This window comes from Bos grunniens, chromosome 28, assembly GCF_055505025.1.
Source record: "Bos grunniens cultivar Pamir isolate PY7600 chromosome 28, Bosgru_T2T1.0, whole genome shotgun sequence".
Taxonomy (NCBI): Eukaryota; Metazoa; Chordata; class Mammalia; order Artiodactyla; family Bovidae; genus Bos; species Bos grunniens.
In genome coordinates, this window is record NC_141192.1 from 6,978,775 (window position 1) to 6,995,386 (window position 16,612).

At 50.5% G+C, this 16,612-nt stretch overlaps 1 protein-coding gene across 1 annotated transcript; it reads left to right on the top strand.

Moving 5' to 3' along the window:
• Window positions 1-1,856: 1,856 nt before the first annotated feature.
• LRIT1 (leucine rich repeat, Ig-like and transmembrane domains 1) lies at window positions 1,857-13,617 on the top strand. The gene is made up of 5 exons (XM_086381211.1): window positions 1,857-1,978; window positions 4,906-5,012; window positions 6,165-6,644; window positions 10,533-10,838; window positions 12,306-13,617. The coding sequence occupies exons 1-5, from the start codon at window positions 1,857-1,859 to the stop codon at window positions 13,277-13,279; spliced, it is 1,989 nt and encodes a 662-aa protein (XP_086237337.1). The 3' UTR covers window positions 13,280-13,617.
• The last annotated feature ends 2,995 nt before the right edge of the window (window positions 13,618-16,612 follow it).

A 16,612-nucleotide genomic window follows, 5' to 3' on the forward strand; every position in this document is an offset into this window, starting at 1 on the left:
TGTCATGCAAGGAAACTGAGGCTCAGTGCAGTTAAGAATTGGCCTGAAGTCATACACCGATTCACAGATGGAGCTGGAACAGAAGCCCAATCTCCTACCCCTACAGCTCCCTGTCAAGCAGTTCATTTTATTCTGGAAGTGTTCATTCCCCATGTCCTTCCTCTTGTTGATCCTCACTTGTATCCAAGCCTAACAACACTCAGGGCTAAGCTGACCCTCCACGTCTTTCTGGAAGCCTTCCTTGATAACCCTGTTACCACAGAATCCTCCCTGCCCTTCCTGATTTCTATCTTGCATTACTGTAACCAGAAGCACAAGTCAGATTTTTTTTTTTTTTCATGCCTGCAAGATCACAAAAGACTTCAGGGGAGAAGAGAAAGCAGGACAGGGCCAGGAATCAAGGGTACAGTTTGGGTAGGCAAAAGAGAGAAGGAAAGGCATCCCCAACAGAAGAAAAGCCAGAGATGTGGGAATGGGCAGGGCTGGCTTTTTGGTTTAGGGAGGAGGAGTTACAGGTGGAAAACACTGAGAAAATCATATTGGCTGAACTGGAAGAGAGGAAGGAATGGGAACCAGCAGTGCCTGGAAGCCAATGTTGTCACAACAGGCACAGACCTTCTGTGTGTGTACTGGGGCCCCAGCTATCTGCCTTGGTCACACCTCACTGATGGAGGCCTGTCTAGGCCCATGGGCAAGGGGGCTGAGGAGCCTTCTGGAAAAGCCATCAGAGCCAGGTAGGGCATGCCTGGCCAGAGAGCAAAGCCTTGGAGTCAAATGTGAAGAATGGATGAGTGAAAGGCGCTGTTGATGGTGGGATGAGGTTGAGGGTGGGATGAGGCCAATCAGTAGAAATCGACAGATCCTTCTCTAAGAGCTCTGGGGGGTCCTGCTCTGGGACCCTCCTCGGAGAGAGAAAACTAGAGGTGAGGGGTGCTCGCTACCCTCAGGCCAAGACACCTCGTGCTTTGCCATTGGTGGTAATGCCCATAAGGCTCAGATGGCAGTGATCTGAGACTGTGTCCACGGGGTGTTCAGGGTGGTGGGCTGGGAGAGTTCATGAGCCCTTGGGAGGCACCTCTGTGGTCACCCCCAAATATCTGAATATACCCAGCTCGTCCTTGGAAGCACCAGGGGAGCAGGGTACTTACTGCTCCCAAGAAGCCTCTGTTCCCACAGGCTGTCAAGGTCTGAGAAATGTGGCTTGTTTAATTTTCGTAAGCACCCTGAGCAGAGTAACGTTACTTCCCATTGATAGATGAGGACACAGAGGCCACGAGAGGCCATGTAACTTGTCCTAGATCACAGCACGTGAATGGAAGAGCTGGGATTTGAACCTGGCTGGCCTTGCCTGGAGCTTGGGCTCTTTCTAATGCCTTCACGGCCTTCATCTCACTGACTTTTCACTATGAGATAGTGTCACTGAGAGAATTTCTAGGTTCTGTCTTCATCTCCTTTGAGCCCAGGCACCCTGCAGGGTCTGTGTAGTCACAGCCTGGCTGGCGTGCAGTGGCTTTGCAGGTGGGCAGCCCTGCCGGTCAGTCCAGCAGCCCCCTGCCCCTCTGGGTGACCGCCCACCTCTGGCTGTGCCCTGTGTGCTCTGGGCCTGTGGTTGCTGCCATGAAAGGGGATCCCCCACCCCCATCTTCAGGACTGGGTGATTCCAGGAAGCAATAAGCTGCTGAGTGCTGTGGCCAGGGCTCCCCTCCCTAATCCCCAGCCTGTCTGGGTTTATCCGATGGCTTCAAGTGGGGGTGTGGGCAGACGATGAGCAGTAGGCAGCTGCTGGGTTTGCTGGGCTGGCAGGACAGAGCAGTGAGGGACAGGCCCCTGCCTGGGCTACAGAGGAGCCAGGAGCCATGAGGGTGGTGGTGGGCATGCTCTGGCTCCTGGCCCTCGGAGGGCCCCCACAGGCCCAGGGTGCCTGCCCCTCTCAATGCAGCTGCAGCCTCCACGTCCTGAGCGATGGCAGCAAAGCCAGGTATGGCACCAGGTGTGCGGGGTGGGTAGCTCAGCCCCCAAGGCTCTCCCAGCTAGTCTGGGCTGTGAGGGGTTGGATGCAGGGCCCTAGGACCACAGTTGGGTGAACCCTCCATTTCCTTGGTCACCAAGATCCGAGGGTCTTATGGGCTAGTCTATGCCTCATTTTCTTCCAGTCAGCAGGTTGCGCCTCTACCCTGGGGATGGGGTGCGGGTACCAGGTACCTATACACAGGGGGCAGGGGTGGGGCACAGGGGTGCCAGCTCCAGGAAATCCTTCCTGAATCTTCTGCCAGCATCCTGAGAGAAGAACCCTCCTTCAGGGCACAGGAAACCTCCCCGTCACTTGCTTCTTCTCCTTCCTTCCTGCCCCCGACTATCCCCTCGCTATCTCCCCAGCTCCTTCTTCCCCAGGACTCTTTCATTCTCTTTCCTCACTTCCTGGGGGTACCCAATCATATCCCAGGTATTTACCACCCCACCCGTGATGGGACCACCTGCTCCCTCATGCTTTTCCCACTTAGGGTCCCCTCTGGCCCACTTATCCAGCCTTGACCCCATTCTATGGACTCTCAGAAAGGCCACGAGTGCCCATTCCATTGCAGGCAAGGACCCTCCCATCCTCAGCCTCTTCTTTGACTTTTCCCATTTTCTATCTGAGCCTGGAGAGCACTTCCATCTTCTCCTCTGCCCCCTTCTGGAATGTTCCCAAGGCCCCCGTAGTTTGTGGACCCTTGCTCTTCCCCTGTGGCTCATTCCCTGTCTCTCTTTGGCAATCTTTAAACTATCTTTTCTCTGACCTCTTCAGCACTCCATTAATGACTGCTGCCATTTCCCACTTTGCTCAAGGATTTCAGTCCCTGTCTTAGGGTCTTTCTTACCATCTTTCTAACCTTCTGGAATTTCATCCTCCCTTTCTCCCTTGTCTTAGATGAGGGTTGGGGAGCCACTGATGGTTTCTGATCAGGGCAGCAATGTTATCAGTACAACTCTTTCAATGATGTTACCAGTGAGTGTCAGGCTGATTGGGTGTGATGGGAGGTAGAGAATGGAGAGGCACCCCCAAGAAAGGATACCCCATGTGGTCTGAAGAACAGGAAGAGCTCCATATTCAGCCCAAGTCTGTGATGCTCCAACTCAAATGGATCATCAGAGGTAAGGATTTTCTCCCCAGGGGAAGTCAGGGCTGAGCCCTGAGCAGCCCAGGAAATACCTTATGGCCAAGGACAGGGGTTTCCCAGGTGGCGCTAGTGATAAAGAACCTGCCTGCCAATGCAGGGGACATAAGAGATGCTGGTTTGATCTCTGGGTCAGGAAGATCCCCTGGAGAAGGGAATGGTAACTCACTCTAGTATTCTTGCCTGGAAAATCTCTAGGACAGAGGGGCCTGGCAGCTACAGTCCATGGGATTGCAAAGGGTCAGACATGACTGAAGTGATTTAGCACACAAGAACAGTGTGACCAGGGTGACAAAGACCCTCCCTTGCAACCCACAGAGAGCCCAGGGCTCAAAGTCACACAGCATCGGTGGCAGAGCTGCTCCTAGAACTCAGAGCTGCAGTTTTACTTCTAGAATCCTTCTTACCTGGTGATGCTGCCATGAGCAAGGACCAAGGAAGGCTTCTGACAGCAAGCTGGCTTTAGGATGGAAATGAAATTCCAAGGGCAGTTTCCAGGGCCCATACAGTCAGCCAATGGTCAGCCCAGTTCAGTCGCTCAGTCGTGTCTGACTCTTTGTGACCCCATGAACCGCAGCACGCCAGGCCTCCCTGTCCATCACCAACTCCCAGAGTCCACCCAAACCCGTGTCCATTGAATCGGTGATGCCATCCAGGCATCTTATCCTCTGTCATCCCCTTCTCCTCCTGCCCTCAATCTTTCCTAGCATCAGGGTATTTTCAAATGAGTCAGCTCTTCGCATCAGGTGGCCAAAGTATTAGAGTTTTCCAATGAACACCCAGGATTGATCTCCTTTAGGATGGACTGGTTGGATCTCCTTGCAGTCCAAGGGACTCTCAAGAGTCTTGCCTCCTCTAAAGCCAGAGCTCTCACCAGCTTCTCACCTGCCCAGAAGTCTCACATCTAATAGGCACCAGGCCATCTGCATAGTGTTTTATGAGGGGGCATGAGGCCATGAAAGGCTGTAGAGGATCCTGAGGTCCCCAGTGGCCACAGGCACAGATGGCACAGTCAGACCAAGGCTGCTTTGGTATCTCAGATGCCTTTGGGCCTCTTGGAGGGTCCAGTTTTCACATCTGAGTGCCTGGTGAGCCTGCCTGTGCTCCATGCTCCCCGATCACGAAAAGATCGTGTGCACTTATGGGTCCCTGTGGTTTCCTGGGAGGAGGGTGAGTCTGGGCATCTGGAAAGATGTGCCCATGTCCTCTGTGCCTTTTCGCCCCACCAGGAGCCATGCTGTTGGCCTGTATTGGGCTCTTTTGGTTTCTTTCATCCCTTCCTTGACTGTTTTCTCCCCCTTCCAACACGTTTCCCCATCAACTCCCTTCCTTCTACCTACATCCAGACCTCCCTCCCTGCAACACCCAAGCTTCCATTACCTTGAAGATATCATTGCCTCCAATGCTTTTTTTCTTTGCTAAATTATAAGCTGTATGGAAACAGGGGCTGTGAGTCTGCTGTTCTGAATTTCCACTATACTCATCGCTCAGTAGGAGTTCCATGTACATCTGAAGAATGAATAGAGTGGGTGGAAGTAACTGGGCCTTTTGTGGGCACATTGACAATAACGAGCTAAGCCCAGACTTTTGAGTACTGTGTGTGAGTTAAGCTGAAGGATGCTGGTGGAGCCTGTGTGTGTGTGTGGTGCCGGAAAGGATGATATGAGCAATGTGTTAGGACATTACAAGAGTACAACCTCTCTTAGTATAACTACCAATACCCCACCCCCCCACCCCCCACCTCCTGCAGTGTGAGCAGAGCCGACCTCCAGATGAAACGGGGGCTGCACAAGGGCTGGATCCCTCAGGCCCAGCCTCCACGTTTTATTCCCTTAAGCATCTTCCCCTTCACCATACGTGGGTGTGCTGCTCTCAGTGATAGTGTATAGCAGAGCCCTGAATTGGAGGCTCCTCCAGAGTGTGGTTGCCTGGAGAACCCCAGGGACGGGGGAGCCTGGTGGGCTGCTGTCTATGGGGTCGCACAGAGTTGGAAGCGACTTAGCAGCAGCAGCCAGAGTGGGGACTGCCTCCTGCTATCTCTCTATCCTCAGCTTTAGGGTCAAACTTGATAGAATGAGGTTTAAGAAGTCACTGTCTGGGCAGAAGGAGCATGGGAAGGAGCTGGTCAGACTGACCTGATGTACTTGCAGTGCTAGATGCAGAAACTTACAACACCGGTCAACAGGAATTGGGTTTCTACGGGTAACAGATATTGCAGAGGTGGTACACATATGACCTCATTAAAACCCCCAAACTATCCTCTGAGGAGGAGTCTATTATTCTGGGGAAACGGAGGAAAAGAGAGGTTATATAACATACTCAAGGGCACACAGCCAGCAAGCAAAGACAGAGCCCAGAGGTAGATCTACTTGTGAGACTGCAAAGTTCCAGCTAAACACCTTGATCATCTCAAGGTCCCTCAGAGTCAGGAGGGTCTTGAGGCATCTCTTCTATGGTTTCCACATCTGATACCATTGCTATATCAGATCAGATCAGATCAGTCGCTCAGTCCTGTCCGACTCTTTGCGACCCCATGAATTGCAGCACGCCATGCCTCCCTGTCCATCACCAACTCCCGGAGTTCACTCAGACTCACGTCCATCGAGTCAGATGCCATCCAGCCATCTCATCCTCTGTTGTCCCCTTCTCCTCCTGCCCTCAATCCCTCCCAGCATCAGAGTCTTTTCCAATGAGTCAGCTCTTCGCATGAGGTGGCCGAAATACTGGAGTTTCAGCTTTAGTATCATTCCTTCCAAAGAAATCCTAGGGCTGATCTTCTTCAGAAAAGGCAATGCAGTCACAAACTGAGATATAATTTAACAAAGAAACCCTTTCAATTCATAGATGCAATGTGACAGTACACGAGACAGTCTCAGGATTTCTAAATACTATTCATTCTTCGTGCGCTGCAGGAGGTATGGGCTGTAAGGGGACGTAGCAATTCAAGCTTGAAGTCCTTCAGGCAGGTGACTGGGCCCCCTCCACAGAACCTTTGCTGAAATACTCCCATTTCTGTGCCCAGGACAGTGGTGTGCAACGACCCGGACATGACTCTGCCCCCAGCATCTGTCCCTCCGGACACCTCCAAACTGCGCCTGGAGCGGACAGCCATTCGCAGGGTGCCCGGGGACGCCTTCAAGACGCTGGGCCGCCTGGAGCAGCTGTGGCTGCCCTACAACGCCCTTTGCGAGCTCAGTGCCCTGATGCTCAGGGGCCTGCGCCGCCTCCGCGAGCTGCGCATGCCCGGGAACCGCCTGGCCGCCTTCCCCTGGGCGGCGCTCAGGGACGCCCCCCAGCTGCGGCTGCTGGACCTGCAGGCGAACCGCCTCTCTGCTGTGCCGCTGGAGGCCGCGCGCTTCTTGGGGAACCTCACTTTCCTCGACCTCTCCAGCAACCAGCTGCTGAGGCTCCCGCAGGAGCTGCTCGCCACTTGGATCCACCTGCACACCGGGCCCTTCCTTCCCGGTCACCATGCCAGGTTGGTCCTAGGTAAGAAATGGCATCTCCTAAGAGGCACACATTGACAAGGTAGGGTTAAGAGCTCAAGCTCGCAGCCAGACTGCTTCAGTTCACATTCCAGCTCTGAACTTTCCCCTTGTCCCAGGAGGGTTGGGGAACCCTGGTGGAGTCTTGGGGAGTGGGTGAGGAGTATCATCAGAGAGACAGATGTCCCCTAAACATGCTTTGGCTCATGTGGGGTCCAGCATTGGGGGATGGAGCAATCAGAGTGGTTCAGGGCAGCTCCCGCCCTGAGGCCAGGGAATGTCTCTCAAACGGAAAATTTAGACACCTCACTTCCCTGGAAGTGGGGCAGGGAACAGCAAAGCCCATTCTAACTCTATGTACTTTACAGATTTTCTTACCTAGTAAAGAACACTGTACAGGGTAGTACTTACATGGAAAGAAATTGTTTATTTGAAAATCAAATTTGAATGCCCTTTAAATATATAAAGAAAGCTGAGCACCGAAGAACTGATGCTTTTGAACTGTAGTGTTGGAGAAGACTCTTGCGACCAGTCCATCCTAAAGGAAGATCAGTCCTGGGTGTTTGTTGGAAGGACTGATGTTGAAGCTGAAACTCCAATACTTTGGCCACCTGATGCGAAGAGCTGACTCACTGGAAAAGACCCTGATGCTGGGAAAGATTGAGGGCAGGAGAAGAAGGAGATAACAGAGGATGAGGTGGTTAGATGGCATCACCAACTTGATGGACATGAGTTTGGGTAGGCTCCGGGAGTTGGTGATGGACAGGGAGGCCTGGCGTGCTGCAGTTCATGGGGTTGCAAAGAGTCGGACACAACTGAGTGACTGAACTGAACTAAATATATATAAATATGTGTGTGTGTGTGTGTGTGTGTGTGTGTGTGTAGTGCCCTCTTCTGATTATAATTTCTTCTCCCTCTCCTAAAAGGTAGCCGTTATGTTTATTTGCATGCTCCCTCTCTTCTACAATATATTCACATACACATGCATAAACATACATACATGCACATAGAAACTTTAGGAATATTTCATCATATTATACATAAAAAACAGCACTTTTCCACCCAGCAATAAGTCTTGGAGGCCTTTGTACGTTACCACAAGTGGATCAACTTCATTGTTTTTAAGCTTTGGCATAATATTCCATCATAAAGTTATTATTGTTGATGCTTAGTTGCTAGTTATGTCCAACTCTCTGCAACCCCATGGACTGTAGCCCACCAGGCTCCTCTGTCCATGGAATTCTCCAAGCAAGTTGCCATTTCCTTCTCTGGGGGATCTTCCGACTCAGGGGTCAAGCCCAAGGCTCCTGCCGAGTCTCCTGTATTGCAGGCAGATTCCTTGCCACTGAGCCACGGAGGAAGCCCACCAAACAGTTATACTGCAGTTTATCTGGCCATTCCTCCTTTTACAGCCCTTTACATTGTTTCCCTTATTTTGTTAATGCCTGTGGTGCTGCAGAGAGCATTCTTGACAATGCATCCTTGTGCACGGAGACAAACGTTTCTCTAGAATAGGAAGAGAGAAGTGGAATTTCTGGGTCCATGGAGTGCACAAGTTAGATGTTTTCATATCGACCATGGTCTCTAACGTGCCAGTTCTTACCCGCCACCCCACCCCCCACCCATGTGTATGTTTGCTCAGAAAGGTTATTTGAGGAACTCAGCCAGCCAATGTGTGGGCTCCATTCTAGCTGTGAGCATACAGCAGTGAGCAAGATGGATGGACATCTTTTCCTGCATGAGGCTAACGATCAAAGTGGTCAGAATGTTCAACTTTTGCCAATCTGACTGGTGAAAGTTTCACTCTCCTTGCACTTTGCCATTTGTATTTATTCTTTGGGGATTCTGTCCTAACAAGTGAAGTCAGAGAGCTGACTACCAGAGCTGGGGAGTGAGGACTCTTGGGATGCAGATGTATCATAAAATGCATTTAGCCAGTGACACAGGACAGCAGTCACCAGGATGGAATGAGGTTGGGGGGTGGGAAATAAAGTAGTGCCTTCTAACCAGTGCTCTGAAGGGCCTCAGAGTCATGGGTATACACGCACGTGTGAATTCACCTGACGTTTTCCCCTCCAAATAGATCAAGTACATCTATGTAAATGTATTAGATGCTGTTGGTTCAGTTTAGTTCAGTTCATTCGCTCAGTCGTGTCTGACTCTTTGCGACCCCATGAATTGCAGCACGCCAGGCCTCCCTGTCCAACACCAACTCCCGGAGTTCACTCAGACTCACGTCCATCGAGTCAGTGATGCCATCCAGCCATCTTATCCTCTGTCGTCCCGTTTTCCTCCTGCCCCCAATCCCTCCCAGCATTAGAGTCTTTTCCAATGAGTCAACTCTTTGCATGAGGTGGCCAAAGTACTGGAGTTTCAGCTTTAGCATCATTCCTTCCAAAGAACACCCAGGGCTGATCTCCTTTAGGATGGACTGGTTGGATCTCCTTGCAGTCCAAGGGACTCTCAAGAGTCTTCTCCAACACCGCAGTTCAAAAGCATCAATTCTTTGGCGCTCAGCTTTCTTCACAGTCCAACTCTCACATCCATACATGACCACTGGAAAAACCATAGCCTTGACTAGACGGACCTTTGTTGGCAAAGTAATGTCTCTGCTTTTCAATATACTATCTAGGTTGGTCATAACTTTTCTTCCAAGGAGTAAGCGTCTTTTAATTTCATGGCTACTGGTTAGACACTATCAAATTCAATAACAATCAGGGGAGGACAGAAGGACATCACATTAAATGATTCATTTTGTATTTGAGAAATTCAAACATACGAAAAGGAATTGTGTTTTAGGATTGAGGACACATGATACCTCTCTATATATTGGAGGTTCTTTGACAGGGTGGGTGCAGTGACCTGCATTCAGCTCTATGCTGCTGCTAAGTCACTTCAGTCGTGTCCGACTCTGTGCGACCCCATAGACGGCAGCCCACCAGGCTCCCCTGTCCCTGGGATTCTCCAGGCAAGAACACTGGAGTGGGTTGCCATTTCCCTCTCCAATGTATGAAAGTGAAAGGTGAAAGTGAAGTCGCGGAGTCATGTCCGACTCCTAGCGACCCCATGGACTGCAGCCTACCAGGCTCCTCCGAAAGATGTTCAATTTTAAAGTAAAGAGGGCTGAGGATATAACATAGGATTTGATCTCCTGTCATCCTCACTCTTGTCTTTTTGAGCCTGTGTCAAAGGGATCATGGCTCAGAACATCCACCCTCTTTGCTGGAGTGATGCTCAAAGCACACTTATCCTGGGGGGACAGGTGTCAAGGGTTGGGGTCATGAAGCATTTCTAGAAAGAGATTTTGGCATATTTCAGGTTTTGCAGAAATACCCACTGCCTGGCCAGGAGCCTGAGAGGATCAGCCCAGCAGCGGCAGTGGTAACTGGCAATTTTGCCCACATGCTGTCCTGCTGACACGTGCGTGTTAAGTCACTTCGGTTGTGTCTGATTCTTTGGGATGCTATGAACTGTAGCCTGCTGGGCTCCTGGGTCCATGCATGATGCTGTCCCACTCACCCAGTGCTTAATATGATTTACCTTTATTTATATTTATAGCCACCTAGAAAAGGGAGCAATGCTATCATTCTATTTTATTTATTTATTATAAAAAATTTTTGGCCACACATTTGGGACCTTAGTTCCCCGCCAGGGATTGAACCCATGTCCCCTGCATTGAAAGCATGGAGCCTTAACCACTGGACTGCCAGGGAATTCCCAATGCTGTCATTCTAGATGAAGAACCAGACTTAAGGCTGTATAGCTAGTGAGGCAAGGAGCTGGGCCTGGAGGTCAGTTCTGCTGACTCTGAGCTCATGACATACCAGGGGCACTGGATCTGGGGATCTGAATACCTTAGGCTTACCTCTTGCCTTCCCTCTCACCCCTGCAGGGCTGCAGGACAACCCCTGGGTGTGTGACTGCCGACTCTACGACCTGGTCCATTTCCTAGCAGGCTGGGCTCCAAACCTGGCTTTCATAGAGGCCAGGCTGAGGTGTGCCAGCCCACGTAGCCTGGCTGGAGTGGTCTTCAGCCAGCTGGAACTCAGGAAGTGCCAGAGTCCGGAGCTCCATCCGGGGATGACCAGCATCAGGTCGCCTTTGGGCAGCAGAGTATTGCTACGTTGTGGGGCCACTGGGGTCCCCGGGCCAGAGATGAGCTGGAGTAGGGCCAACGGGCACCCTCTCAATGGCACAGGTGTGTGACCTACAGGGACCACTGTGGTGAGATCCCAGACTAGGATGGGTGGGTCAACACCCCACACAGGCGGTGAGGGGGTTCAGGTTTCCCAGGAGGAGGGATAAGGAAGGCTCTTTACTCCCGTCCTGTCTGAATGGAGTTGGAGGGCTCCACCCAGAGGTGGGCATGGGGGCAGTGGCTTCAGTGATGACAGTGGCACTCAACCTGTTCTGTCGTATTCCACCAGCCACAGACTGGTGGATTCTCGGGGCCCACCCGAGAGGAACAAAACACTGGCTTTGGGGTAAAAGTGCTCTCTTAGTGTATTTAATATTTACAGTAAGTTTCTACATTGTAAACATGAAGCCAGTATCACTAGGAGTAATTAAATGCTAGGAGTTACCATCTACTGAGTTCTTTATGTGTTAAATGTATTATGTACATAATGTCACTGAACTTTAAAGAACAACCTGATTATCTTTCTATTTTGCATATAAGTAAATTGAGGCCCTGAGGGGCTAAATGCTTGGTCTACACCACACAGCTCCTAAGGAGGAACTGGGGCTCCTTAGCCTGTGCCCTTTTTGCTATGTAGACAGAGATGGTTCATCCCTGGCACTGAGTGGAGGGAGGGGGTTTGCAAGCATCACAGCCCACCTACATGCAGAAAGAGGATGGAGGAGGCATCATTTTTTGGCCTCTGACCAGAACACCTCCCATCCCTCCAAGCTTTCTTCTCTGTTTCCCTCAACTATGTTGGCAAGTGTTGTTCTAGGACTGCGAGTTTGAAATCAATGTACCAACAAAACTGTGGAGGAGTTCCACTCACCTAAAACAGAAAAGTTGGAGATGCCTTGGTGGAAGTGGCAGTGGGCCGGGGCAGGGGTGTGCAGAGCACTTGCAGCTGGGCCTCTGCCTCAGGTGCACCCAAACCCCCATGCCCAAAACATCAGCCCACCTCCTCTGAGGGGTCAGCTCTTCAGAACTCAGGCCCCTGAAAGACAGCCCTGGAACATCTCCGATCTACATGGCTGATCATTCTTACACTCTACCCCATTCTTAAAAGTGAACGTGAAGTCAATCAGTCGTGTCCAACTCTTTGCAACCCCATGAACTGTAGCCTACCAGGCTCCTCCGGTCTGTCCATGGGATTTTCCAGGCAAGAGTACTGGAGTAGGTTGCCATTTCCTTCTCCAGGGGTATCTCCCCGACCCAGGGATCGAACCCGGGTCTCCCACACTGTAGGCAGACGCTTTTACCGTCTGAGCCACCAGGAAGTCCATGCCCCAGTCTGGGTCTCCCCAAATTTAATCCCAGCTGATCTCCATTCCCTTGGCCAATCTAAGAAAAGTTCAATAAGGCCCAGTCTTTTCTCGGGTGTTGGGCAGAATGTACACAATCCAGGGGCTGTGAACTTGGCTGGAAATAGGCTTGGGGCAGATGGGGCTGTTCATTCTCCGTCATGTGTCTCTCTTCCCCTTGCAGTGCACCAGGAAGTCTCCAGTGACGGCACGAGCTGGGCTCTACTGGGCCTGCCTGCCGTGTCCCAACTGGACTCAGGAGACTACATCTGTCAGGCCAAGAACTTCCTGGGAGCCTCTGAGACGCTTATCTCCCTGGTCGTCACGGAGCCCCAGACGTCCACGGAACGCAGTGGGGGCCCAGGGGCGCGGTGGGCAAGGACGGGCGAGGGGGCGGAAGCCGCAGCGTATAACAAGATGGTGGCCAGACACGTTCCCCACGTCCCTGAGCCTGGCGTCCCGGCCACCGGGCCCCCCGTGCCCAATGCGAAGGAGCAGCTGTTCCTCCAGCACTTCCAGATGAGACCCCCGGAAGAGCACTCGGACGTGCCGGCCGGCTCCCACGAGGCCCAGACGGTGAGCTCCCTCAAGGTGGTGGGGGACACTTACCAGAGCGTGACCTTGGTGTGGAAGGCCCCCCAGGCTGGGAACACAACTGCCTTCAGCGTCCTCTACGCGGTCTTTGGGAAGCGCGACATGCGGCGGGTGCTGGTGCAGCCCGGGAAGACCAGCGTCACCATCCGCGGGCTGGTGCCCAAGGTCAAGTACGTGGCGTGCGTCTGCGTGCGGGGCCTGGTGCCCCGGAAGGAGCAGTGCGTCATCTTCTCCACCGACGAGGCGGTGGACGCCGAGGCCACGCAGCGGCTCATCAACGTGGTGGTGATCAGCGTGGCCGCCGTCATCGCCCTGCCGCTCACGCTGCTCGTCTGCTGCGGTGCCGTACGGAGGCGCTGGCGCAAGTGCCGCGCCGGGGGCTCCGCCGAGGCCACAGGTGCCTACGTCAACCTGGAGAGGCTGGGCCACAGCGAGGACGGCTCGGAGGATCTGTCGCAGCACAGCCTCAGTGAGGCCGACAGACTCCTCTCTGCTCGCTCCAGCCTGGACTCTCAGGCTGTGGGCATCAGGGCCAGCAGACGGATCAACGAATACTTCTGCTGAGGGCCGTGCTTTCCCCTCCCTGCACACAGCTGCCTACACTCCTGCGCCTATCCCCTTCTTCTCCTCCCACACGCTCACTCTGACACCTGAGTCCATGCTCACCCACTCTTACCTACCGGGTGCCTGCTTCCTCTTACATTTACACACTTATAAAAGCACTTACTATGTGCCAGGAAGTGTTCTAAGTGCTTTATATATATCAACGCATTTAATTCTTATGACAGTCCTTTGCAGCAGGCACCACCCTTCTCCTAGCTTACCTGGAGAAGGAACAGGGGGAGTAACTTGCCTGTATCACTTTTTGCTGCGTAACAAATAAAGGCAAAATCGCAGTGGTACAAGGCAGCAAGCACTTATTTTCACACAGTCTACAGGCTGGTGGGTTGACTGGGGTGGCTCTGCTCCCTGTGTCCTACTTGGGGCCCAGGATGGAGACTCAGTGGCTATCTGGAGGAGGCTTCTTTCATGGAGATGTCAGATGATACAGAAATGAGAAAAAACATACAATACCTCTTAAGCTCCTTAACACTGCTATTTCTGCCCATATTCTGTCTGCCAAAGTGAGTCTCATGGCCAAAACTAAGCTTTTAACAGGGCAGAAAGGGACAGTTCTCCCACAGAGGTAATGGTGGGGCAGGGCAAACTTTGCTGGGCAGTGATCTAACCTATGTTGCTCACAAGTACACAGCTAGGAAGTGGCAGCTCTAGCGTTCGGACCACACACTTGCTTCCGGAGTTGCTAGTCCTTACTGCTTCCTACACTGCATCTTGACTACATTTATGCTAACTGGTAGGCACTCACATTTAATCTCTTTGTCCATTTTCCACATTTGTATAGTCACACACATACACATACAGAGACAAACACCATGCCCTCACTGTGGACACTCATGGATTCTAATCATCTGATTTTTAGTAAATTCTAGAGGTTTGGATGATGCCATGAGACTACTGCTCATTTACTCAGAATGTGAGACTGAAGGGATCTGAGACATCCTCTGAAGCAGGTGGCATGGTACACCCAACACTGTCTGGCACACAGCTCACTTCTGTCCCTATGTAGCACTCTTTGTGATTCTAACTGAAACTTACCTGAGTTCCCGGAGGTGTCTCAGAGCCTCCTGGGTCACTCCATAAGCCATGTCAAAGGAGGATTCCTATTCAATTTGCTTAAAGGTGGGAAACCTCTGAGATGTGGTCTCTGTGCACAGGAGAAGGCAAATGTTTCCTGCAGAAGGACAGCGTTCTGTCTTGTCTGTAGAACTGTCTTCTAATGAAGAGAACACCCAAGGTGTTTGGTGCCAAGGCCTTTGGGTAACAACTCAGGAAAGCAAGTGATGGGACAGCTTTTTGAAACTGGGGACAGCAAGTGATGCAAGGAAGCTACTTTGTTAGTGTCATCTGAGACCCTGTATTGTCTTTAATATTTGCTGAATATAAAAACCAATGTGATGCAATCATTTCTAAACTACTTCCTGTGACATTTACAAAAGACCTTACAATGGATGACCTTACAACTTATTTTCTTGTTTTCTCTCATTTTGATCTTCAAAATGACCTGTTTTGAAGCCTGGGCTATTTGACTTAACAGACAAGAAAACTGAAGCCCAAAGAGCTGAACAATTTATAGAGGACAGTGATAAATTTTCTTGGAGGATCTGAATCTTTGATAATGTTCCGGCCAGGCTGAGGGTCTTTATTCAGTGTAGATCTCTGCAGTGTGACTCATAGCAGGTTTACTATGGAAATGGGTTTTTCTCGATCTAAGCGAAACCTGGGGTCAGAACCATGAGAGCACCAGTGCACACGAACATGGGATTTTCATACATGTATATTTCCTGCCCATCATCTGGAGGGTCCAACTGACTATAATTTGAGAACCGTGGCTATTGGCTAGAGAAATTATTTGGTTAGAAGATGACGAAGCCGCTGTCTATATCATAGGTCAGCAAACATTTTTTTCTGTAAAGGAAGCCAGATAAGAGAGAATTTAAGCTCTGTTGCTGCTACTCATCTCTTGAGTGTGAAAGCAGTCTCAGACAATATGCAAGTTAATGAGCACGGATGAGTTCAAAGAAGATGTTATTTACAAAAACAGGTGGCAGACTGAATTGGGCTTCCCCTCAATCTAGATGTGTAAAGGCATTCTGCAATGCCTTATGAGACTCAAGTTTCAACTCTGATTGTTTGATGTATGAGACTGACAGGCACTCCCCAAATCAGAACAAATGTAAGTGTGGTAGATTAAAGCAGCCATCTGTTGAAATGATAAAGATATTTTCTCTAAATGACTGACTGAGCCAATCAAGATTGAACAATTACTGGCCCAACTAACATGTAGTCAGTTTTATTGAACCCTGTTTGAAGAAAAATCAGGAACTTGAAAGCAAAAACCTGTTAGTATTTATCCAATATTATGTGTGTGTGTGCCCCCCGCCCCGGCACGTGCGCACGTGTGTGTGTGAAAAAGAGCGAAAAAAGATTCAACTTCCCAGTGATTCATGAAGACCTACCTTAGTGGTCTGAATGGAATGGCTCCCCAGATGGTCAGCTTCCCAGCACCCTTCTGTCAGCCTCTCTTTGTGTGTTCTGTCTTCCTTGGTTTGCTCTTGTAGAGAAGAATCATCCTGGATTGTGCTCGTGAATATTCAAGTCATTGGAAAAAACATATTCATGTTGTAAAAAATAAAATGATGTCCTGTTTATATATTAGTCTGTTGGTACATGAGTCTGGTTAGTATAAGTCAATCCCTGAAAACCTAATGTCTTCTTAGAGTCTTGGGAAAAGAATTTCTAATCTCCCAGATGCTGAAGACCAGCCTGTACTATGGTGATCCCACAGCATGTGGCCCTAGGAAGCCTTGTTTGGAGCTTGGCTGAAATCATGACATCTCCATAATGTCTTTCTTTTTTTTTTTTAATGCAACATGGTTATATTCCTCCTGATTTACATAGTAGGTCACTCGATGTAGACTTGCAACCTTACAGGGTACTAAAAGGCAGACAAGCGAAATTTAATCCTGGGAAGTGGATGTGGTTATTAAACTAGGCTATTAATCAAGAGACTCAGCAGCATGTTTAGAAGACTAGAGCTGAAAACTTTTAATCCAAGAGAGACAGAAATCAACTTACAATTATTTGAGCATATTTTATTTGATTATAAGGGCATTGTAGTCAGGATAGCTTAGGCTTATGCTGTGTTAACAGCTCCCAGATATCAGTGGCTTAACATAGAAACATTCCTGCTCTCATGGAGTCTACTTGAGTGAGTGGGAAATAAGGATGGAGAAAGGGTCCTGCTCTCTTATTCACCCAGGGACACAGGTTGATGAA

Bases quoted from the DNA above. Each gene is read 5' to 3' on its own strand.
- LRIT1 (XM_086381211.1), top strand. From the start codon at position 1,857: ATGAGGGTGGTGGTGGGCATGCTCTGGCTCCTGGCCCTCGGAGGGCCC. The intron at 5,013-6,164 runs GTGGGTGTGCTG...GAAATACTCCCA, and splicing joins CATCTTCCCCTTCACCATAC to TTTCTGTGCCCAGGACAGTG. The intron at 10,839-12,305 runs GTGTGTGACCTA...TTCCCCTTGCAG, and splicing joins GCACCCTCTCAATGGCACAG to TGCACCAGGAAGTCTCCAGT.